General features: G+C 40.1%; 2 protein-coding genes across 11 annotated transcripts in view; one reads left to right on the plus strand and one right to left on the minus strand.

Moving 5' to 3' along the window:
* TPK1 (thiamin pyrophosphokinase 1) overlaps positions 1-20,743 on the plus strand; it is a 300,067-nt gene extending 279,324 nt beyond the window's left edge. For 4 of the 7 annotated variants that reach the window (XM_085569968.1, XM_077786372.2, XM_021531484.4 and 1 more), the window contains one exon: positions 20,451-20,743. In XM_085569968.1, coding sequence (XP_085426094.1) covers positions 20,451-20,569 — 119 coding nt within the window. In that variant the 3' untranslated portion in view covers positions 20,570-20,743. Of the gene's footprint in view, positions 1-740; positions 848-1,738 lie in introns of all 7 variants that reach the window. The other 3 variants (XR_014952261.1, XR_014952251.1, XR_014952250.1) reach the window with 2 other exon arrangements.
* Positions 20,744-22,019: 1,276 nt separating this feature from the next.
* Positions 22,020-24,729, minus strand: SEC61G (SEC61 translocon subunit gamma). 4 transcript variants are annotated; one of them, XM_085570032.1, is made up of 4 exons: positions 24,683-24,729; positions 23,877-23,976; positions 22,902-23,004; positions 22,020-22,125 (listed from the first exon to the last, which is right to left on the minus strand). In XM_085570032.1, exons 2-4 carry the CDS (start codon positions 23,968-23,970, stop codon positions 22,116-22,118), a joined length of 207 nt encoding a protein of 68 aa, XP_085426158.1. In that variant the 5' UTR covers positions 23,971-23,976; positions 24,683-24,729; the 3' UTR covers positions 22,020-22,115. The 4 variants fall into 4 exon arrangements, with proteins under 4 accessions (XP_085426158.1, XP_021387163.1, XP_031359788.1 ...); XM_021531488.4 differs by having other exon boundaries at positions 24,659-24,729; XM_031503928.3 differs by having other exon boundaries at positions 23,877-24,729.
* Positions 24,730-25,386: the final 657 nt, after the last annotated feature.

Here is a 25,386-nt window from a genome sequence, read left to right on the forward strand (position 1 = left end):
CATTTCCTTTTGCAAATCAGAATGAAAATCACATCTGTATATCATTATGTGTGACAAATCTGTCACCAGGATCTGTCACCCAGCACCTTCCCTCTCTTGCTAGCAAACACACCTTTCCTGTGGAAATAAGCTCTAATGACAAGGGATGACAACTCGTGGGCGGAGTGAAAGATGACAGCAAAAAGCCCAACACCTCTTGGGCTGAACTGGTGTAGCTAAACTTTCAATCATAGCTCTGGCAGCCTTTCACTGTTCTTCTCAGTGTGTTGCTGGGGCAAATTCAGCTGCCCACTGGGAGCTTTTGTCGCTACTTTTCAGGATTAGGGAAGAAAAGGAGCCAGTCAGAGCCCATTCAGCCTGATCAACCTTTGGAGATATACACACTAAGTTATAATTACTTGTCTGCTTTATTGTGAGGTGATCCCTTACACAGCTTCTAGTCTTGGAAGCTATAGATTTAATTTTAATTGCAGCCTACTGCCTCATTGGAAAGAGGGATAAGAGAACTGAGCTTTCATTCTTCCAGTCATGAAATGGAACAACAAGCTTTTCCAGTGTTAAAATTCTGACATTAAGAAAGGTATTACAAACACAAAACTGGACTTATGTTATTATTCCATTTAAGTAGTAGAGTTCAATTGGTTGACTTGGAATCGTCAGTCAGTGTATCTGTATAGAGGGAAATGTAAAAATTCAATTTCAAGTGAAACAAGATTTTCAAAATCTCTCAAATCTTATAGGTACATGAAAGAAATACAGCATCTAGGTGTCTTGCAGCCTTTCCTGGAAGCCTGCTGTAAGGATCACAGCTTCAGAATATTGGATGGAAAGTGTACAGTGAGCTAAGGTGAGCCAAAACATGTTTGACTCTGCTTCTTTAAGGAAAGGGATTTGGATAATTTGAAATTTCTTCCATATCCCATACACAATATATTCTTCATAGCACTAATCTGAAAAGCACAACCAAGTAAAAGGGGATTTAATTCCACATTATTTTTATTAAGATGGATAATTTTTTCAAGTGTTTTATTGTGCAAACTGTGACTGGAGACTCAGTCTTGCAAACAGTTTCACACAAGTGGTCCCATTGTGCAGTAGACTATTCACATGACTGTGGATTCTGGCATTTGCAGGATCACAGCCATTTTTGTTAAAATTATTTTTCATCTTTAAAGCAAATCGCTTCTAATAAAATTACATAAGCTTGATAGCAACACCATCACCCAGGCTGGATTTGCAATCTGGTTTTTTAATTATGGAATTTAATTATATTTCTTATAATATTTACTATTGAATTTAATTTTTTATTTTGTTTTTATCACTTCAACATCCTAAATTTCAGGGATTCACTAGAATGTGTCACATCATTATAACCTTTATTATGAATTATTCACAGCAATTACTGAGTTGATGCAAACTTTATTGTGAAATTTAAAGTACCAGAAAATCTGGTGGTGATACTGTTTTACTCTTTGGATGTTCTTAAAATAAGTCAGAGTCAACAGATTGCAAAAATATGCAATTACAAAGTTATTAAAATGCAGATTTTTGGCAGGAAGCCACTGTAGTCTCCTGTGTTCACAACTGCCTGTTTACAGCAAAACAGCCCTGAGCAGCCTGCGGTGGCTTCTTTGAGCAATTACAGCTGATGGGTCAGGGCAGTGGCCTCTCTGAGGACCAGGTTCAGTAACCTTTTACCTCCTGGGTCATAGACTTCACTTGAATTTTTTTTTTTTAGGCAGGAGGTGTTGCCAGTGGACCATCATCTTTCATTCCCTGTCATGCTGACAATAATTCTGGGGTGCCTCTCCTGAGACTGTGCATGTACTGTACCTACATCTACACAGATGGTTCCTCAGATTAGAGAGTAGACCATTCAGCAGCATAAATTTTGAATTACACTTTTGAGGTCAGTGTAACATGCATTTTCCCCAGTTGGAGCTGCCTTTAATCATTGCTGCCTTCACAGTTCTCTGGGAGCAGGGCATACTGGAATATTAACAAAGTGGCAGATGCTTTGGTTTAATGAAGAAATAAGTGCTGTCATTTTACCTTCATCTTATCCCCCATAGTGTCACTGGGTGCCCCAGTGATTTTTTTGTTTCTCTCTGCACAGTGTCTTGGGAACAAAAATTATGACCCACGTAGTGTAAAAAAAAATTTCAAAGTTGATGCTTAAATGTGTTGTGTGCAGACGCTCAACACCACTGCTGCCAGCCAAAAACTGCTTTGCCTATGGTTTAGCATCCAAGTAGGGCCAATATGTGCTGGTTCTTTCTCTGTGTCTATTTTTGCAAGGTGCTTACAGTATGGATTTCTATTATTCATTTTTGCAACTTCTCCCAAGAAACAAAGTTCTTTTTCCTCCATGAAATTATGAGATTGGCACAAGCCATGAAAAGGAGGGGGAAGGTTATGCAAAATAAAGCATGTAGCATATAAACAGCAAGAAGCAGCGAGAGTGAGCAAGTCATCCTTGCTGTGAAATTCGGGTGATATTCTCAGAGTGTGGAGAGGCAAAAGTTCCCATTGTCTATGATAAAGTATAGTGAGAGCATCTCTCCTTCTAAAGCTCTGTCTCATGATGTTGGGGGCTTGTTGGCTGTGTGAAGCAGATTAATATCATTAATATCAAAGAGGGTCTGTAACAGTCTCTCACAGGATAAGTGACATTTAGGGGGTCAAGACTGAAACAGAGCAGGACTATTAGAGAATATACTAGAAATCATTGGTGTTATACAGTCCCAGTATATATGGGCCTACCTGGTAGTACTTTAACTTGCTCTTCATAGAAATACCTTTCTTCTCTCTCAATAAAGTCCAGTCTGCATTGTCCCAAAAAACTCAGAATGTGTCCACCCTTTTCATAGATTTTCCTAGCTGATAATGCAGAGCTTAAAACTTCAAAGACATTAAAGTCATAATTTAAAAGTTGTGTGTGTCCTGGGAAACCTGTATGGACAATAACAGAAAATCTTACATTGATTTCTTAGAAGGAGGAAAATGCAGGGGAAATCCAAACAGAGCCCTTTAACCTCCATATGGCCAGTGCATTTTGTGTTACATATGGGGAGGTGTTTTGAGCTTACCATGAGCAGGAAGAAGTAGATCAGAAGAGCTTCATTTTGAGGCTCTCTGGAGGTACAAACATACCAGAGGAGCTGCAGAGATGCCAAGCAGTGCTGTCACTAAACCACTCAATTTTCCTTCCCTATGCGGGGGTTCCTGGGCCATCTCAGGAGGCAGGTTGGATGCAGGCATTCCATGCAGCAGCTTGGCACTGCTTTAGTTCATGCCTTTAGCCACAGGCAGTTCAGCTGAGTGGGAGTGGTGAAGCCCAATGTGCTTTTCTTCCACCCTGGTGGACCAGCTCCTTGGCTGCAGAATGAAACAGTGAGAGAAGGAATCCAGCAGGGATCCTCCAAGGATGCGAGACTGTACCCTCAAGGGCAAAGGCACAACACCCTTGCTCTTGGTCATTTGGTGCAAGCATGATGCAATTACTGCCAAGGTCATGGGCTCAATCCCCATATGGGCCATTCAGTTAAGAGTTGGTCTTCATTGATCTGTCTGGGGCCCTTCCAACTCACACTGTTCTGTGATTCTGTGATTTGCACAAAGGGCACTCCACTGATGTCTGTTTTTTGAACAGAGAAGTGTGCTTCTAACAACAGTGGTGGGCATTTCCTGTGCTGGTGGTAATCACAATTTTCACATGTGGGAAGAATACTATAAAAATCAAGACTGACAAAGGCACTGAAGAACATGATGCCACTTCCCTTCGTAATTTACTCCTGGGCACTTTCATGTATGTTTTTCCTCATGCAGTTTTAAATGTCCTGAAACAAAAGAACATTAACTATGGGGCTCAGTCTCTGGTACCATGCAGAGGACTCATCCAGAGGGATTGAGGAATGAGATAGAGAAAGTTCTTTGCTATATGCTGTAACTTAGAGGCTGAATCACAGGAGGAAAGACAGGGGATCAGAGTGCTTATCCAGAAGAGAGTAGGTTTTGATTTCCAGAGAAAATAAAAAAAAGAACTGCAAATCAGGTTGGGTATGGGATTTAAGGAGTTCTTGAGCAGATGAGTGATGATGCTGGAACCAGCAAAATGTGTTGTGATCAGGGAGAGAAGAGGAGCAGTGCTGGGTCTTATGGCACAGGGTGCTTGAGGAGCTGCAGGGGCAGGCTGATGACACTAAACATCATGTGCTCCTTCTGTACCAGTGTTGGATGATACAGAGTAAACAGCAGCTTTGGCAATTAGATATATTTTAGGATTAGACCAAGACGGAAGGAGGCAAACTTGCTTAGTATTCAGTAGGCCCCTGTCTGGGTGATCTTCCCCATTTTCTCTTGAAGTAATCTATTACCACATCTCAAGAGAAAAATGACCCCAATCTAAAGATTAATAGAGCAGTGTGTGGACATTTCCAGTGATGTGTATGAAACTAATTTTTTTTTTTTTTTTTTTTTTGTCACTGTATGCACTGAGGTGTCCTTTATTAGCAAATCTCTAGATCTTAAAAAGTAGACTGATTATTGGAGAGGGCAGCAGACAATTTAGGGCACATGGTGTTTTCTTATGACAGGAGCATTGCTGTGAAGTACAGTAATTTATGTTGATAAATTGCAGCCATCACAATGTGTTAAACACTTCACAGGATTAATTTCTGAGTATACATCTCTCATTTTAGCAGTGGATGGATAGAAAAGGGATATTTGAGAAATTGGGGAAAAGATAACTTTTGCTTACACTATTTCTTGAAAAGTAGTAAGGGCCTTTCATGTGTTCCCAGAATCAGCTCATTGCCATTAGGGTCAGATCAACCCAATTTTGGTTTAATGTGACAAGTTAAGGAACCTTCTTCCTTCATAATGATGTTGCAACAAAAATGAAGAAGCCCATATAGTGTCAAGACTGAGTAGTTTTTGAACACTAGATCTTTCTTAGCAAAGGTGTTTTGGTTTTGAAGTTCTGTATGCAAGCCAAAATGTAAAGCTTTTCATATCAAGAATTAAAGACACTGCAGGGTCCATATGTTATTTTGAGAGGTTGCAAATTTCTCTGTCTTTTTTCCATCATATGGTCAGAAGTTTTAAAAGGAGTTCTTTGGACTTCGATTCAGTACAGCTGAGGTTCCTATGTTAAGTGTGAGTTAGGCACATGATTTAGTTCCTCTCTGAATTGTAGCCTGCAGAAATGAGCAGTAAAACAGACTGAGTAGATAGGGTCCAAATTAGGTATGAATTTACCCTAAAGATGTGTGCATGTGTCTTTCAGTTGCAGCTGTCCCTGAACATGGTAGTGAATGTACTCAATTGGCCTGAAGATTTGTACTATTTAACCCCATATCCCTAAGGAATGATAGAGAGACCTACCAGGTGTTTTCAAAGAAGGAAATATATTCAAAGTTTGACCTGTCATGACCCATCTTGACTTGCAGATCTTTTGCAGAGATGACCCTGGATTACAGAGGTTTGAGTTCTAGGATTTTCAGAGGGATAGATGCTGAAATTAGTCCACTTAGCAACTAAAAGGTTTTGAGGAGATGTTTTGCTGTTTTAGCACATTATGATTGCCCACAGAACTCGTTAAAATACTGATATTAATGCTACATCAAAGTGAGTGTGCTGTGGCATGTGGTCTGGTAATAGTAACTGTGGAAAATTGGGATTTAAATAAAAAATCCCCAAACCATGTTTGTGTTCTGGAAGAAAAGGTTTCTGTATTGACAGAAAGACAACTACTGTGCATGTAATTTCCTAACCTTATCTCCTGTGAGTTTGTTGTACTGAGCTGCTTGCATATAGGCAGCAGGAGGAAAACTACAGCATAACCTGTTTACTAATGATGGGAGTTCCCTTAGGCTGAATGCAAGCATGGCATATTCTTATAAGACACTTGCAAAACTTTCCAAAAAGCAGCAATGAGTAGTGATTTCTAGTATGCCTTCTGGAGCTCTGGAAAAGGGTCTTTTTACTCATAAGAATAAGAGCCGGTTGGGATTTGTTCAAATAAGCCCTTTCCTCTTTGATATATAATTGCTATCTCTAGTTTTGCCACAAGTGTCTTCAAGTTGTTATAATTCCTGCCCCTCCCTTTTTTTTCCCCCAAAGATTTCAGCTTTCCATGCCAGTGATCCAGAACCTAACAGTCTGCTGAAGATAAACAGATAAACTAAGATATAAACTAAGATAGGGTGTCTCTTGGGCATGTACCTCTGCTAAAGCAAAAAAGTGAGAGACACCGCATTTTGAGCTCATTTTTCTAGTGGAAGGAAGTTTCTCTGGGTTTTAATTTTTGTTTCAATAAATAAAAAAAAAAAAAACAAAAAAAAAAAAAAAAAAAAAAAAAAAACAAACACTATGCTGATGGAATCTATGACAGCCTTTTTTTGTTGTTTTCAGACCCAAACTCAAAAAGCACTAAAGCATCAGTGCACTTTTGCCTGGTACAAGGCAATGTAATTGCATCACTCACTAAAAATTACAACTGACTTCACAATGTAAGGGAGGAGGAAATGAGAAACGGGCAGGCAAGTTCTGACTCACCTTGAATACATGAGGAGCACAGTGTATCAGTGGAAGTGCAGATAGGACCAGGCCCTGGGGTTTCTAGTCACATTACATGGCTTGTTCACAAATGTGAAGAGGGAGTATTCTGTCAGCTTCCTACACTTATTAATTATTTTCTGTTTGGGGAAGATTAAGTTTTGAAGAAAAACATCCAGTAATCACTGGGGTACTATTTATATCATCATAAACTTGTGTCAACTTAACTGACTTTAATAAAGATTATTATTATAAAACCCAGCAACTCTTATCTCCCCCACTGTAGACGTCCTGTTGTAATGAGGAACTCTGCTTTTTCCTTCTCCCTCTGCTTCTTCACACAATACCCAGCTTAACTCAACTTTCCTCTTCTCCCCTAGCTGTCAATCACTGCCACATTACTCATTACTTTTCATCATATGTATCAAGTTTTTCCATCAAATAAGCCAATTCTAAAGCTGCCTTCCCAGAGGCTACACAGATTGTGCAAGGTGGAGGAGCTCAGGAAGGAGTAAACCGGACAATAACAAAGGCTCCCGGAGCTGCCTCTGCCTGCCAATCTCTCATGCAAGCATTCACACGGTGCTCTATATAGGCCATGCCTCCAGGGCCAGAATCATGTGTGAGCTGGGCCAGCAGACCTCCTGTCCACACCATTAATCACAGCAGGGAGGGGGGAAATGGCTCATTACACTGCATCAATGACATTGTCCACTCTGTGTTCTACAAATTATAGTGTTGCAGTCAGCATCCCCTAACTTCTGAGGTCCATGATCCAAGAGAGGGAGCAAAACTTCTTAACAGGAGTGTTTACCTGTGGGCAGCAGGGGTTAGGCTAAGAAAGCTGCACTTAGTGAGTTTAGACAGCTACAGCAAGGCAAGCTTTCCAAAGCATGTTTTTTCTACTGTTAAATCTTTGGTAGTTTTCCTTCCCTCTCCCAGAATGATGGATTTGAGGGACCTTTCTGTTCTGAAGCATTGTTTTCAAAGTCCATTTCCAGTATAGTTTTTGTGTGACACTTGTGTAAGGCATCCTTTATGGCTGACTGACTTCAGGTATAATTGAGTAAGAGCTTCCTGCAGTATTCTGGCCCTCCTTAAAGGTCCTATGCTTTGCTGGAGAGGGCTCTGTCTATTTATGGATACCCTTTCAGAGCAGCAGAGATTTACGTCTCTGGCTGCCAATGATATTAGAAGTTGTATAACTACATTTTTGCTCACAACTCTTAAACATGATACTTTATTGGTCTCTTTTGTGCTTAAGTAGTTATAAATGAGCCCTTCAAAATCTTTATCATCCAGGTTGCACTCTTGCACGTGACACGACAAACCTCTTGCCATGTCCTTACCTCAGTGCTGCAAGGCTCATCAATATTAATTCTGTACAGAACTTGCAAGGTTCTCCAGGTCTTCCTGGAAATGTTGGTGTTTCACTTGGTGTTTTCTAAACCCACCCTCCAGTAATCTCTAAGCTCTTATCCTGATTCTGGGCTTCCCAGAATCTGGTTAAGTGCTTCCCTTGGTCTCATGAAGGCTGTTTTGTAGTGGGCACGCATGAGATAATATTTTGATGGCCTTGAAACAAGCATGCCTGTTTCTAGAAGAGCAGTGCTGCCTATTCTGGAATAGACACACCTTTTGATAGGTGGCTGTGCCTTAAATTATGAAGTAGATGTATCTATTCAAAGATCACCAGGCTTGATGTTGGGTTCAGAGCTTGCATGAGACATCTCCAGGTTCTGAGGCTTATCTCAGGGTTACACCAGCTTCTTCCTCATCACTGGATGGCTTGTAGTGATACATAACAATATCCTTCTAAAACTGTGATATTAAGAATAATATGCACCTATACTCACATCTTCCAAGAGGTCTAATAGAGCTGTAGGGCTCACTTGCTTCAAGACTTCTGCATTTGGCTAATTATAACATGTCTAGTCTGGTTGAAATATCTGAGGATTAATCTTCAGATATGTCGCTATATTCTTAGGTATTTCCATTTACTTTGTAATCGCATAGACATCAGAGATGCAGTGTATTCTGGGTGGTTTAGATTGTTTAGAATAGTACACCAAAAAAGTGGTATTTTTTTCTATCCTTTTCAATACTTTTAAGGAAGATGTCACTTCAACAGGAATTTAAGCTGCTAGCATTGTTTCTAGAAGTAACAGAAATCTGTAAGAGTAATTTAAAGTTTGCTTGTCCTCTGAGATAATTTTGCTTTCAGCAAAATGTTCCATATCTGCAAAATAAAAAAGAGTTTTACATCTAGTGATTTTAAACAATCAGTGAAATAGTTTATGTCAATGAAATTTTGCTATGTATCATATTTGTTTGTGAAGTGACTGCAAAACAAACAAAAAAAAAGAGTGGAAAATATTTTGAGTACAACAAATGGCCAGGATGGGAAAAGCAATGTCAATAAGATACAATCATATTTCATAGAATCATAGAACAGTTTGGTTTGGAAGAGACTTTAAAGCTCCTCTAGTTTCAACCCCACTGCTGTGGGCAAGCACACTAGACCAGGTTGCTCAAAACACCATCCAACCTGGCCTTGAACATTTCCAGGGATTGGGTATCCACAACTTCTCCAGACAACCTGTTCCAGTGTCTCACCACTTCAATTTTGAGTTCAAAATATAATTCAGAAATGTAGCTTTCTTAGATGTTGATAGGAATATTTCCCCAACAGTATGCCCCAGAGACTGATAATTAATGAGGAATTACGAATTATTGAAGATGACAGTAATTTCAGGTAAGATAAGGAACATTCTAGGCTAAAGACAGATTTACCTTATGGAAGCTCCATGAGCTGTTTGAGGACGTATTTCCTTTCTTGGCAATTGCAGCCATCATGTTCATTTAACACCAAGTGCTCTTGGCAGCAGACAAGCTGTAGTGTAGTTGGTCTAGTCTTTTATTTTACATGTGACTGTTGAATTTGTAGTTCCTTTTCCTTCCCACTTCTTGCAGTGTATTAGGGTAGTTTATTGGTAAGTTAAAAGACAATGTCAAGTCCTCTGTACAGTAAAACTGAGAGTCTGCTGACATGCATCACTGTGCCATGACATGACTGTTGCAATCCATCTTGACCAGTGTGTTTGAAAGTTGAGCTACATATAATCAATTGCACTCTTAAAACTTTAATGTCTGTGGACTGCACCATGTAGCACTACATTAATTTAGTGGTGCATTCGGCCTCTGTGTTTTAGGTGCAAGGGCTTGCACCACCTGGCCTGGGCAGTGCCTGACATGGCGCTGTGTGATTAATGCAGAAGCATTTCCTTCCTCTCAGCCTGGGCAGAAAGCTTGCTACAGACCTGCTGAGGCTCTTCTCTCTAGAGAAGAAGCCAAAGAAAAGATCCCCCAAGCCACTGAATTCTTGCTGGGGGCCTGGAAGTGCATGGCATGTTTCTGAATGTAAGGGACGAGTGGTTTGCAGAGGGGAGAAGAGGGTGGGGAGCAGGGCTAAAAAGGCTTTTCAGGTCAGGAGGAAAAAGCACACCAATATGAAGAGCACTGTTCATATTGGAAATCATTACTGGAAATCAATCAGATTTTTTTGAGAGTGTACAGCCAGCTAATAGATTCTCAGTAGTAAGTTTTCCACTTGAATGAATTTTTTGACAGTCAATGACTTAGGACTTGCCTCTATTGACAAATATCTTTTTTCATTTTGGGACAAGCATTATGTAGGTGCTGTTTGTATTCAGCACCATTGATAACAAATCTTAACCTTGCATCCCCAGAAAAAAAACACAGTAAAAGCAAACAGCCAGGAACATTAAATGAGCCATATGCAATAACTTACTAATTCATATACATGGCAGATACCCCTCACATGGCCTTCCTGAAGCAAATAGCTTTCTCTAATGGGGGTGAAGTGGAAGAAGTGGGTAATACTAGCTAAAATAGGCTGTGCTGTGTCATAAGTTACATTTTTGTTGGATTTTTTTTTTCTGGGAAGCTGACTTTAAAGCTTAGAAAGAAGGGAAATTGAAAGATGCAATGCGCAGCACTGTTTCAAAAGTAGTCCTTTATTTTTTGGAGGACATGAAGACCCATCTAATCCAATTGAGTGCCTCTGAACTATAAACACTGCAGCTTGCAGTATCCTGTTGAATCTCATGTTCTGTCTCAAGGGCTGCAACAGATAAATGGTACTGGACTCTGGTGAGCAAGTTTGGAGGAGCCACAGTTCTATGAATGTCTACTAATGTAAGTTTGAGATGCTAGTTTGAAGATAAATGGAATAGAATTAATAAGCAGCAGTAATGGCTTTGTAATTGAAATTGTATAGACATTAGAGGTACATGGGGTGTTAGTAATCACATTAATTATTTGTTAACAGAAAGACAAAGTAATAAAATTAAAAATCAAAAAGCTTAGTTGTTCACATGCAGATCTAGGGGGACATTTTGTAACATAAATAATTACTTTCACTTCATCCTCAGGATGATGTCTGTGTCAAATTGTTTTTTCTCAAGAAAGCAGAGCAATCTAAAATTCTAAGTAATGCACAGCAATAGTAAGGGTGAAATTAACCACATTTTAGAAACCTCATACAGCATCCCTTCCCAACACTGAAAGGAAGCAGTGCTGCTAGGAAGGGTAAAGATAAATGGAATTACTTTTCTATCAGAACTATAATGGTCTTTATTAGTTAGTTATGTGTGCCTAGAATAGATCAGCTGTCAGGGAGGGCAAGTAGATGAACATGTACCTTGTGAGCTGTCAGGACCAGATCAGTGTGGGTTTTTAAAATAATAATTACCCCTTCCAGAGAAATATTTTAGACAAAAGCACAGCTGCTTTATTAAGGGTGCCTTTTGTGCATAAGGATGAATATTCCAGTTTGTTCTCTTCATTTTTTTGTGTAAATATAATACCATATTTACATAAAACTCTGTTAGGAAATGGTGCCATTCGCTGTTAAAGCTTGCATAATAAAATTGTTTGTCAGGGATTTAATTTGATTGAAGTTTGTTATTTGTGCTAGCAGCTCAGAGGGGCTGCAGCTTGCTTTCAAAGCCTGGTGATGCCCTTGCCCTGAGCAAGCCATAATGCAAACAGCTGTCCTGGGATTCAGTGTGGCAGGGCATGTATCTTTTTTTGCACCTTGACCATTGCTCAGAGGTGAAGGTAGCTGTTTGCTTTCTTGTGGTCAGGGGAGCTTTTTGAGCACCAGATCCACCATTCTGGCACAGTTCAATAATTGTGGTCTGGCAGCTTGACTGAGGTTTGGAGGAAGTAACTCTTGGTGGTCAAGAGAGTGTGGGGCTCCTGGGAGCCACCCAGGAATCTGAACAGAGCAACTGTGAACTAGGTCAGTTCTGGTGGAAGCTGGACTTGGCAGGGGAAGGGTTTAAATATGTAATGTGTTGGACCCCTCTGTGGTAGGTTGACCCTGGATGGATGCCAGGTGTCCACTGAAGCCTTTCTATTACTCCCATCCAAAACTGGACAGGAGAGAGAAAATATAGTGAAAGGTTTATTCATAAGGACCAGGAGATAACACTCACTGATTACTGTCATGGGCAAAACAGACTGAACTTGGCGATATTAATTTAGTTTATTACTAAAAAAATCAGAGCAGGATATTGAGAAATAAATCAGAAAACACTGTTTCCTCCCCACCCCTCCCTCCTTCTCAGGCTCTACCTCATCCCCACTAGCAGCACAGAGAGACAAGGTGGTTATGGTTGGCTCATCACAAGCTGTTTCTGCCACTGCTGAAGTAAGGGAGTCCTTCCCACTGAGACAATCCACTGCAAACTTCTCCAGGAGTCCATCCCACAGGCTACCATTCTTCACAAACTGCCCTACAACAGGACCCAGTCCACAGGTTGCAGTCCTTCAAGGACATGCTGCTCCAGCATGAGTCCCCCACAGGGTCACAAGCCTTACCAGGAAACCTCCTCCAGCATGAGCTCCCTTCTCTATGGGTCCACAGATCCCTGCCAGGAGTTTGTTCCAGCATGGGCTTACCCCAGGTTCACAGCCTGTTTTGATCATCTGCCTGCTCTGGCATGGGACTCATCCACAGGCTGAAGATGGATCTCTGTATATCCATGGACCTCCATGGGCTGCAGAGGCACAGCTGCCTCACCATGGTCTGCACCACAGCCTGCAGAAGAATCTCAGATACGGCACCTGAAGTACCTCTCATTCTTCACTGATCTTGTTGTCTTTGAAGTTGTTCTTCTCACGCAATCTGACCACAATTACATCTGTGTCCAGTAACTTTTTTTTTTTAACCTGTCTTAAATCTGTTGTTACAGAGGTGTTACCATAATTTCTGGTGGGCTTAGCCTTGGCCAGCAGTGCATCTGTTCTGGAGCTGGCTGATGTTGGCTCTGTTGGACATGGAGGAAGTTTGCAGTACCTTCTCACTGAGAAGTCACCCCTGTAGCCTCCTGCTACCAAAATCTGGCCATGCAAACCCAATATACCCTCCTAGAGTTCAGAAGGTGTGCTTGATCTTTGCCATTGTAACTTTGCATGTTGGAGTTAAGGACTGAGACTTTATAGAGCTTTGTCAAATCATACTTAATTTAATTTTGGCACTGAAGCCCAGTGATGGAGCAATGTGTACAGCAGAACAGGACTCTGGATATGGTGCTGAGCTAGTGCTGGCAGCAGCAATAAGAAGACAGCTTGCTTAAATTTGTTTTTCAGGGCTGACTAAGGAACCGACTTTAGATCAATTCCCTAAGGAAAGTCATATCCCCATCACAGAAAGCAGAGAAGTGCTAAATTCTTGGGAGACTTGCTGCTGGGGACTCATCCTACACAGTGGTAGGTGATATAAGCAGTTGGCCAAGACTGTTGTGAAATATTTATGGCATTGCTGCTGTTCTCCTCCATGGAGCAATTGAATGAGATCCCCATTTCACCCAACATGTATAGGTATTTACTGAGTAAATATCCATATCCCAATATTTCACCTACAGGCCCAGTTTGATTGACACAGAAATAATCATTGTGTCTGCACAATTTTGAAAATAATGGGAATAATGGTATGCATACAGAAGCTGAAAATCTTGTATTTTTAATATGTTTTTAAATCTTCTTTTCCTGCATCTTCTTCAGATATAGTAATCTAAATGTGACAGGATTTAGCAGGAGCCCAAAGAATAGAAGAGAAAAATAATTAACATTGTTTTCTGTTAATAACTAATATCACACTTTAAAACCTGTTGAAGGATATATAGGGGTTTGTGAGAGAGGGTTTTTTAATTTGTATATGAAGCGCTGGAAAATTACTGTAGCTAGAGTTAACTTGTCTTGGCCAGTCCTGGATCTGGCTGTGTCAAAACACTTTTCAGGTGCTATGTTGTTCAGAGCCTGGGTACATGGATGTGGTCACCTAGACCTGAGATTTGGGTGAGGAAGATTCCTTCTCCTTCCTCTTCACATCTCTCTTCCCTGTCTCCAACAGCCCAACCATGAGGAATGTAGGGGGAATTTCACTCCTTTCTGCAGCACTCTCTGTGGTCAATTGTTAGGATCATTTGGATACCTTTCTCTAACAAATTCAGTAGATTTCACTGCTACATGCATCATATCAACTTGACAGTGTAGCAGCTTTCAAAATAGCAAGTATTTTTAGGTTCTTTGCTGTCATGTCAAACCGGAGCTTCAGACCTAAATGCTGTGACAGAACACCATTGTTTTTAGCTAATCTCAGGTTTCAGTGTTGCACCAGATTGCCATCCTCAGCTTTGTGTGACTAAGTAATGCCTCTAAAGATGACAGCGTAATAGGATGATGTGTGCTATGAGGTGTCTTATGGACAAGTTAGCAGTAAGACAATTCATTAGCCGATGCATCTCAGTATTACTCTTGCCCTTTTTCTCATGAGAATAGTGGTTTTTATCTCACAACATGAAGTAGAGACAGACCAAAATAGCAAGAAGTTATTTTGTCTAGCTTATATGCAAAATCTCTACAGCAGCGACTGTCAAACTGAAGCTACATTTTATTTCTGCAGCTGTTTCTTCAGTGCTCTAGCACTATTATTAATAGTACCTGTCACCTGTACAGCACCTTAGAGTTGTTAGCAGTTTGAGAAACATACAAACTTAGTGGAAAGCATCAAAAATTAAGTAAACACCCTACTTCTTACTGGCTAAACTCAATTCTAAAAATCACTTTGTAGCCTGGCTTTCCCTTTAGCATAGTGAAACAGTCTTCCAGAGAGCTATTTCTCTGATTTACTTTATGGTTTTGCTAGATCACTCCTGTTACAACTTTATCATAACATTTAGACCTGAAAGGCACTACTGAAAACAGTATGTAGAGTCACCTTGTCCAGCTTTTCAGGCCCCTTTTATTAAGTTAAGATGCTAATGTGATTTTGAACAAACACAGAAGCATGTCTTTTTGTTAGTGCTGAAATACTGCTAATAGGTGTAGAAACTCATACAGTTAATGATTCTTGTTGATCCAGGTGTAGCAGTAGTTGCAGCAGATACCTTAGTGTAGAAAGCAGTCTTTCTTACCATCATTTTTATCAGCTAATCATTTTAAATTGCCACCAAGCAGGTGATGTGACAGGAAGAATTTGAGCTATTCTTGCAGTACCACCATTACTACAAAGCTGGAAAAAAAATATGTGGAAAAAAAAAAAAGTGTGCTGGAAATAAATTTGAAAACTTCTGACATTCATTTGCATTTCTGAAGGCTCTCTCAAAATGGGTGGTTTCTATCTAGGGTAGAACACACAGTTCTGTTAATATATTTTTTTCTCTTTTTAAATGAAATTTTGAAGCTTTGACAGTCTTTAAGCTTTTGTTTCAACCTCCTAAGTTCCCCCCAATGTGAGGCCAGGCAGCCTGTGCTGCAGAGCCCAGGTCAAGAGTCTTTGCCAGCACCTGAACCAGTGGAAAAGCCACCTGGCCCTGCCTGGCCCCTCTTCCTCCCATATCCTCTCAACGCTTTCATAAGTCTCTTGTATGAAAGCATTGAGATTATAAAACCATTGTTCTGTGCCACAAAAGCAGGCACCCAAAGTTACAACAGTTATAAAAAATGCCCAATGTAGTTTCTGCTTATTGAAAACTCCTCTTGCCTCTGAGGGAATCTGACTACCAGGCTAGTCAGCCCCTCCCAGCAGACTCAGCAAGCCTTTATGGTACTTCTGTTGTACCACTATTGAAAATAGTTCATGTTTTATTGTAAATTACTGTTATTTGCAACTTCCAGTTTTGCAGTTCCCACTGCACAGAGATCAAGCACCCAATTTTTCCTTTGTATCCATCAGTGTAAATCAAGATTAACTCCAGTGAAGTCAGCCTAACTACAGTGTAAACCTAGGAGGAATGAAAGGAAGATCAGTCTACAATCTACTTGGGATTTTTATTTGTAAATAGCAAAATTAATGCTGCTGTTCTGCAGACACAGGGTGACCTGCAAAGTACTAGCTCATGCATTACTAATGTATCTCCATTTAAATGCAGATTTTTGCTCCTAACAGACCTTCAGGGAAATCCTCTCCAGATAAACTGTAATAGGATAGCAAGTGGTGATTCAATATTTCACTTCAGCTTGTGTTTCAGCTTATTGATCTTAATTTTCTATCATTTTGATGCAACATTTATCTAGGGGGAAGAGGATTACATTCACTATAATACAGCTTTTAATTAATAATTAATTATTTTAATATTCCCCACATTCATGCCAGCAGTGGCAATCTGCTTGTATTCCTTTCCTTGTTTCTATTTTCAGTGGTGGAAACCAGCAAGGTGTGACTTTACATATTTCAGGAACTAATTGAGACATAGTTGAGAAAAGGCAATATAGCATAAGTATCACAGTGACTATGTGGGTCATGCTTAACATGACAGTCTTTGGTCCTTAGCCATTTGTGGTGACAGTAGTGAGACCCTGACACGATTTGGTTTTGCCATGTGACAAGTTTAGCATGAAGTTTTTCTCTGAATGTGCCTCCCTCAAGCACTGCTTAAGTGCAGCTTTTAAGATGCACATGAAACACTGATTGATATATTTTTTTGGATAGATAAGCTGTCTTCTCTGGACTGAACTTTAAGTGTCCTAAATAGTACAATGGAACATAGAAATTATAAGTCTATTAGATCATGAATGCATTCATTAAGAGGACTTACCTGATACTGAGAGTGTTTTTGCTGCACTTGACATGATGACCTCCAATCTAGTTTAACTAGGCCACACTATTTCTGTTTCCAGGCAGAAAGCAAGCAGCACAAGGATTGCAAGCAAGGCTTATGTACCACTCAAAAATAACTGATTTTCAGTAGCAGCCACTCAAAAATAACTCCCTTCTGTGGTAGAAGTATAAATAGGATAAGATTTTTAAATAAACTTTTAGGTTTGGGGTTTTTGATTATTTCTGTAACTTAATTACCTATAGGATGAGTTCTGTTAACATTTTCAAGTATTGCTCTTGCATCTGTAAGATTTATGAATTTTCAGAATTTTACCTCTGAGATTAATATTTTTCATATAGCATCTGCAGATTTTGTGTACTTTTTTTAAATTATCAGAGTAAGAGTGGAAATTGCCAGTCTTGTGATTACTGAGATCTCTTATGTCATGTAATTTGGTCAGCAAAACAGATGTCTAATAAGTAATGATCGTTGTGATTATGCTCCTTTGGGAAGCTCACCTACATGCCCTCCGTTTTCTTCTCTTAAATTATGTCCAACATTCTCAAACCCTGGGAGATTGAAACACCATCTAAACAAAACAAATCTGCTAGAGAAGCATTCCTCCACTACCCCATCAAAGTCAGTCCTCTCCATGCCCATGTTTAGGTCTGAATAGGTGGTATGCTGCAATCCATCAGACAGAAATTTGTTACCGCTAAGAGCATAAGGCACATCATAAAAAACTGTCTCATGATAGATTTCATTGGGTGGGGAGGGATATTGATGGGGTTTTTTCCTCCCCCTCCAAAAAAGGCAGGAACAGTATTTGCTTTTAGCATTGAACTCCTTGCTGACTTGATAGATGGAGAGTAATAAAAAAATAGTATAGCTACAGAGAAGGAGCTGGATATTTTCCTCATCAACAATCCATTATCAGTAAACTCAGTTTGATTGGAATCAAAGCACTAAACAAAATTTCTAATGCTTAGGGTATTTCAGTTAATCACTTACGGGTTTATCTAAATCAAGTCTTTAAAGAGGCTACTCTATTGGTCAAAAAGAAAGCTTTCAGTGATCCAAAATAATATTCCTTTAATAAAAAATTATAGAATTTCCAGAGTTTTTGAGATTTTGATTTTTTTTAATCGCTGTGTGGAATCCTGTATTAAATTGGATTTGGTACCAAATGATAGCAAAACTATAAATATTAAATAGTAAAAAAAAAAAAATGTGGATTTCTTCAGAATCTCTATTTTGAAAAGTAATCTCAGAGGTGAAAATGGGCATTGTGATAGGTTGGGATTTTTTCCCCAAGACATAAGTTCTTGGTAGGACTTAACAATAACACTGAAATTCATTTTCTAAAAAGGGAATGGATCAGATGTGAACTGATAAAACTTACCACTTCTTTGACCTTGTAAACTTCCATCAGAATGCATGACACAGCAGGAAGTTTGCCAAGCAGCAGTAGGTTTGCACATCCTCTTATTTCCTTTACTGGCTCAAACCTAGGTTTTTACATTAATTACTGTTCATTTATTGAATGGAAAACATGCATTTTTAATTATGTCAGTTGAAATGTTGGCTAATTGTGAAAGCAAGTGCTTGGAATTGGTCCATTTGAGCCACGTGAATCAGCAGTACTGTTTCACAGTTTTTGCATTTTTTCATTTCAATATTTCACACTGTGATCCTTGCCCAGCAGAAAACATGGTAAAGATTAAAGGCTCCATCTAGTGGGCTAGAATTTTCTATTGAAAGTGAAAAAAAAGGCTCTCATTTTCCCTAGATTTTATGCACTAAGAAATACAGCTTTAGATTTTGTTTCATTAAGCTGCCATGTTGTTGCTAATTCTTGCCTTCTGCAGAGCCATTATTTTATATGCAAAGCTGTGAAACATTAAGTATTATTCTGAGTCTTGAGCAAGAAGCAATAAATGATACTAAATGAGTGGGTTTACACAGCAGTTCATCTAAAAAGTTCTTCCTCCCCACCCCCTTCAAGTTTCAATATATAGTATCTAAAAGATGTGTCAGCAAATGTTTTAAAGTATTTAAACTTCTTTCCTACTTAAAACTGACTGGAAACACTAATAGGTTGACCACAGCACATAGTACAATATTTTGGGAGTATTTTCACTCAGGGAATTCTACCCACATTACCTTAGCATTAAATGACTTCTTTACCTGCAAACAGTGAAATCTGTGTTTTCTGGTAAGACAGCCCCTGTGGCCTCTGCTGTATCTTCCAAAGGCAAACACGAAAACTCATTCATCCTGGTATTTGTCTAGGAGCCTGCCTGGTACCACTGTGTGTCCAAAAGCATCCTGACAGAATCTAGCACCTTTATTTTTGATACAGTACAGTAGTACTGGGGTCTTTTCTTTCTGCTGGATTTCTTCACTGTTACAGTTATGATCCCAGCTCCTGGATTTCAAATGGCAGGACTCTTCCATTTGCAGTAGTAAAACTTGGGTGTTACTCTCATGCCAACAAATTCAGTTAGCAGCTGAAACCTCCTCTTCAGTTCACTTCAAGCTAGTAACAAGTGTAGGGGCAGGAATAAGTGGCAGCAAGCACAGATTTGGCAGAAGAGACACTGAGCTACATGTCCTGGCTTCTGTCCAAATGTCCTTCCTCTTAAAGCCATAGAGCCTGGCAAGATCAGTTCCTCCTGTGCAGCTTCCAGCAAGGGGTAAGCAGTGTATGCACTGTAGCAAAACACTACACCCAAGTTTTACTATAGCCAGCATTCATATCCAACACTGGAAAATGTGTCTCCTATGCAAATCACAAAATAGAGCTTACTAAGTTGTTTCACACTCCTTGTGACCACAGGGAGATCGTCCTCTGCATTAGGTCACTTAATATCAAATCCAGAGGATTTTTACTTCGGTATCAATGCACAATTTGGCAATTGTGATAGGTCACACAGACTTGATCTTCTAGAACAATCCTCCTAGCTGCAGCTCTTGTTGTATCCTCCACAGAAATGTTTTTCTGAGGTGCCAGTAGGAAAGAGATCTCATTTGGCTTGTTTTACAAGCTAAAGCAGAGGTCAGTATTAGAGTTCTTACTCTGAACCTTTCTGTGAGCAAGGACTACCACAGAACTGAGCAGTTCTAGAGTGCCTTGGAGGAAGTTGGTGTGTTTGCAATATGCAAACAATGCTATCACAAAAAGGGAAGAAATGAATGGCAGAACTTAAACTCCATGGTTTGCTATTTGTTAGAGTAATGCCACTTGGTTTCTGATATACACAAACAACTACCTCACACGCAATAGAAGATGGAAGTACCTTAATTCAAAGTTGTTAAATATCACTTTTAACGACTGGTCTCTGTTCTAGAATTGTTCATGTTTTAAAAGATTATAGGCTTGTTGCTGAGCTAAAGCAAATCCCAAGTTTGGAACTACATTAAGATTTTCTTTGTTTTACTTTATATACCTTTTCTAGCACTAGTACTTGAAATGATTCTAATGAAATACAAATTTTCAGATTTGAAACTCTGAGGATTATCTGACACGCTGCTTTTGTAATAACCTGCTGTAAACTCAAACTGTTAATTTGGGGATTAATTTATTGCCTCTTCAGGTCATTGAAAAATCTCATACAAGCTTTCTAACTAGGTAATGTTTGTCAGGGTTGAATTTATTGAGCTCTTTTTTGTTCTTTGTGGGAGCAGTGGTCATTCAAATCAAATGCACTGATGTCATTGTATTGTTTTAGTGAGCCACTGTCTCTTCTTTACCTTTCACAGCTAACCAGGTGCTGAAGTTTGGAACGCTCGTCAGTACTTCCAACACCTATGACAGCTCCGGGATTGTGACCATTGAGACGGACAAACCCTTGCTGTGGACAATGGCTATCAAGAGATAAGCTCAGCTACAGATGCCATTTCTGATCTGACACAACTCAAATTACTACAAAATTTCACTGAATTAAGACAGTAAAGCTGCTACAAGATACAAGCAAGCACTGATTTTCTGTATTGAATATAAAAAAGTCTAATATAAAAGTCACTTGAGATTGAATAAAAATTACTTGCAGTAATAGCGTACTTCATTCTGGTAAATCACACTACTTCATCAGAAGATGCATGAGCAGCCATTCAGTACAACCACAAATCAAAATGAATGTAAAGAAACTGCTGCTGCTTATCTGGTTAGTTCAGGCTACTTTTACGAAGTATTTTATTCCAATAGTTAACTATTTTTCCCCTCATGCCAAAAGGAAATATAGTACCAAGTTGCACATAGTATAACTGTATGACAAGGTGATAGCACCAAGATTAACTAACCTAATTTTTCTGTCCTGGTTTGTAACATATGTAGGTGCTGGTGAAGATTTCTCAAGAATAATAATTGAACTTTACTACTTAGGGAGCAAGTTGGTGTATCAGATGTCCCAGTATTAAGTGCTTTTAAAGTCTGTAACAGAAGTACCATTGTACCTTCTGCAAATACCAAATGCTTACAGTAAGATTTTTGAAGTGAATTAAATGTCTTTTATCTCAATCTGAGGAGGAAGAGCATTGCATCTACCAGAGTTTTTGCATGTTTAGTTCTTAAAATCAAAATATGCAATCATTTAAAATAATGGAAACTTCCAGGTCAAGATGCAGGGGCCAATATGATTCTATGTACAGAACAGGATCCAAAATTGGTGTATATCCCATCCAACAGTGTGAGCAAGTTGTGGATTTGCTGAAGGACTGCTCAGTGTCTCTGACACTTAAATTATCCTCAAATGGTATAGCTCAGTAATCAATTATGTTTGGGTTTTTTAATTATGTCATCAGAATAAGGACTGGCAATGCAATTTCTTTGTTTGACACAAGGGGTTTTTTTATGTCAAGTACATACTATAACCTAGCATGACTTCCAAATGCAAGAAAGGGTTTTGTGATAATTATGGAGATTCCAGAAAATAGTGACAGGAATTCCCACACACTTTTACACCACCGCTTCAAAGGATATAGAAAGGCTGTTTTCTTGCAGTCTGCTTTTGCTGGAACAATGCTGTTACAAAGCTTAATTTACTGCTTTGTAAACAGCTCATGAAGAGAGGTCATACAGCTGTCCCCCATAGAAGCTTTCAGTATTTGACTGGAGAAAATCTTAGACAACCTCATTAGAATGCAACACTGACCCAGCTTCAAGCAGGACATGGGACTAGCGATCTTCCAAGCTTCCTTCCCACCTGAATGATTCTATTATTGTTAAAAGAAGTAACAAAAGCACACAACCTACTATTACCGAAAAAAAAGCAAGCCTGTAGACACGTATGCTCACATACACTTTAAAAAAGTAATAAGATGACAAGAATGTTTGAAAATGCAAACTGAGTTTGTTTAATATCAAACAAATTAAAGCTGTGAAATCATTGCAGCAGGTGTCACAACTGCCTTCTTCATGATGAATATTCAGCCACCTCTGTTGAGAGAACAAAGTAATCAATTTCAACTAATGAAGTGTGATCAAGTGATCCCACCTAAAGTCTCACTTATCCTCCCACCAATGCCTTGTTAGGACAACCACTACAGCTTATCTCCCATTTTCAAACCCTCCTTGCCTAGATGACCACTCTTACAGGTATAAGGAAGTCACATTTTGTGGACACAGAATGGTCTTTAATCTTCTCCAGTGATGGAGGGGGGATCATATTAGCTCTGGAGAATTGGTACTGTCAGTATGTCAGTACCATGGTGCCAGTCAACTTGGAAGTTCAAATTTTTCACTCATTCCAAAAGGATGCAGTTAACACATAAAACAATGTTTCAAATGTATCTAGCACTCAGTAAATTAAACAAGACCAACTTTGTTCTGTGCCTTGTCATCCTACAGCATACCCACTCAGTTTTCTTTACCTTACTATCCATCCATTTACTTTGGATACCCAAACTATAAACTGGAAATATTAAGAGCGTATAAGATCCAAATAAGGTAAATGTTCTATGGTCAAACATACAATGAGGAACTGAAAATCAAAATATCTGATGTTCGGTTTTGAAGAAGAATACTCAGAAAAAAACCTGAAGAATTATTGATCTAATGCTTTACAGCATGCTGAATTAACATAAAGTTCATTAACACTGTTCATAAAGTCCTTTGCACAGACACTAAAGCAACATGAGTAGGGTTCACTAATGTCCTCTGTTTGAAACTGAACAGGTAAAAATTTAGTGAAACTGAAGGCCATATTCACTTACACAATTATATTGTTGATTGGGATATGGATCAATTTGACAAAGAAACCAATAAATCCCATTATCGCAAAGCCTATTGCTGTTGCCATGGCAATCTTCTGGAACTCTGCAAAAAACCAGAAAAAACTTGTCAGGATGTCTCATGTATGGCACACAGATGTGCACTGCAGTGACCAGACATCTCTCTTTACAGACCATGTTAACACTTCAAAGTCTGCACAGATGCCGAGAGACAAATCCACTTTTTTAGAAGACAGAAAAGATTTTCAGAGAGAAGATGTGAATTTCTACAAAGAATCGCCAGTCACAATCTTTTTTAAATAAGCAGAATCATAAATATCCACAATGTCAATTCATACAACATCTATCCCATCATGTTTCCTTTACATCTCTACAAGCCCTGAAAGTAATCTCTAATACAGCATCAAAAATGGAAAATTTGTAGTTATGTCAGTCACAGGAGGACAGCACCGTAAGACCCCACTAAAATCGAATACTTGGGATAAATATTCAGAAACCTGCAAATCTGACAAGGAATGAAGTTCCTTACGGATCTCAACAGCAAACTTAAGTCATAGACCTGTTCACTCTGAGCACGTGAATAAAGCACTGTAACTTTCAGAGGACCAGTTGTATTCTGGTTTTAGTTACAGCTTCTCTCCAGGGCCTCTCTATACTCCCAGTGACAAAATTGTTCCTGTCCCAATCAGGCAATGACTGACAACTGTGGAGCACTGAATTTCAGCTACTTAACCTCTCTCCTAAAGTGAATTTTAGTACCATTTACACACCTACATACATGTGTTTATTATAGCCAGAACCTTAAACACACTGACATTCAGACAACTAAAGCTCAAGTTTCAATCTCAGCTGAGAAACATCCATAGGAAACAAATCAACAGAAGTGACATATGGAAAGACACATGCTAAGATACAAGATGAAAAAAGGGTTGTGTTCTGGTTTATTGTGTGCTTTACCTTTCCTGTCAGGCTTGGTGCATCTCTTAACAAGTCGTATGGAATCTTTTACAAACTGACGGCTGGGTTCCACAAATTGCATTACCTGATCCATGATTGCCTGCAAAGACATACACATTTAGCATTAATGGTTCCACATATATACTGAAAACCAGATATTTTTAATTGCATTAGTAGCAGTTACCGACAAAATTTGTTAAAGGTTTACCTAAAGGATTACCTAAAGTGTCATATTCCAACCTAAGATATTTCCACTTTGCAGGAAATTAAGACAGTGCTTCAATAAATAAACATGAGGGCCTATTTCTGACTGCAAAAGAAAAAAATATGGAAAATTGTGCCTTTCAGCCCAGAAGAGGAAAACGGCTCCATCACACTTTGGTGTTCAGCTCATGTCCTAGGCCGTGTTTTTGAGAACACCACCAAAGGCGTCTAAACAGACAAAAGTTGGGTGAGACCCCCACACCAAAGGCTGGGGCTGGTGAGCACAGAGAGAACGCTGTGTCCCAGCCATATTCTCCCAGCAGCCGTGTGCCGGCACTGCCACCGCCCGCAGGACACGCACCGCAGGGATGTGCTCCCACCAATCCATAGGGACCGCCCGGAGCAGCCTCCTGGGGCGATCCCGGCCCCTCTCGTCCCCCTTCCCCCCCGCTCCGGCCGAGCTCCCGCTGCCTGCCGCAGCCCCGGCAATTCCCCATCGCAATCCCCGCTGCCCGATCCCCGATCCCCGCCTCCCAGGGCCGGGACCCCCGATCCCGATCCCGCCGGGCCGCGCTCACCGCCGGCCGAGGGACACGTCGCACCGAAACGCGGAGGGCAGGGCGTCACTGCGGGCGGGCGCCTTTTGGGTGGAAATGGAAGGGTTTGAGGGCGGGGTTTCACTCGGGGATTTTTTTTCCCTTTCCGGTTTCCGGGCCTGCCGCTCCTTCCGTCTCGCCGGCGGGGGTGGGCGCTGCCCTGAGCGCCGGTCCGCCCTGGCAGCGCCTCGGCGGGCTCGGGCGGCGCGCTTGTTCCCGTGCCCTTGGAGCCCTGCGATGCCAGAGCGTCCCCGCGGGAAATAAGGGGAAGATGGGGTCACTGTTCTCCCAGGCAGACAGGGACAAGGATGAGAGGGCGTAGTCCCAGGCTGTGCCACGGGAGGTTTAGGTTGGACATTAGGAGGAATTTCCTCATAGAAAGGGTGATGAGATATTGGAACGGGCTCCCCAGGGAAGTGGTGGAGTCACTGTCCCTGGAGGTGTTTAAGGAAAGACTGGACGGGGCACTCGGTGCCATGGAATAGTTGTCAAGGTGGTGTTAGGGCATAGGTTGGACTCAATGAACTCAGGTCTTTTCCTGTCTAATTGATTCTCTGAATATGCCTGTAACAAATGCTCTTCGGTGAAAAGATGGGGGAAAAAACAAAAACACACATACCAAAAAACTCAAAAAAAAAATAAAAAACACCCCAGTGTAAAACTTGGTTTTGATGAATGCTGTAGCTATTGTGAACTAAGGGAGTTCATCA

This window comes from Lonchura striata, chromosome 2, assembly GCF_050655825.1.
Source record: "Lonchura striata isolate lonStrDom1 chromosome 2, ASM5065582v1, whole genome shotgun sequence".
NCBI classification, from domain to species: domain Eukaryota; kingdom Metazoa; phylum Chordata; class Aves; order Passeriformes; family Estrildidae; genus Lonchura; species Lonchura striata.

Coding starts and splice junctions, on each gene's coding strand:
- SEC61G (XM_031503928.3), bottom strand. CDS start 23,994: ATGTGTATGTCTTTGCAGGCAATCATGGATCAGGTAATGCAATTTGTG. Junction 23,005..23,876: donor CACCAAGCCTGACAGGAAAG/GTAAAGCACACA, acceptor GGTTTTTTGCAG/AGTTCCAGAAGATTGCCATG.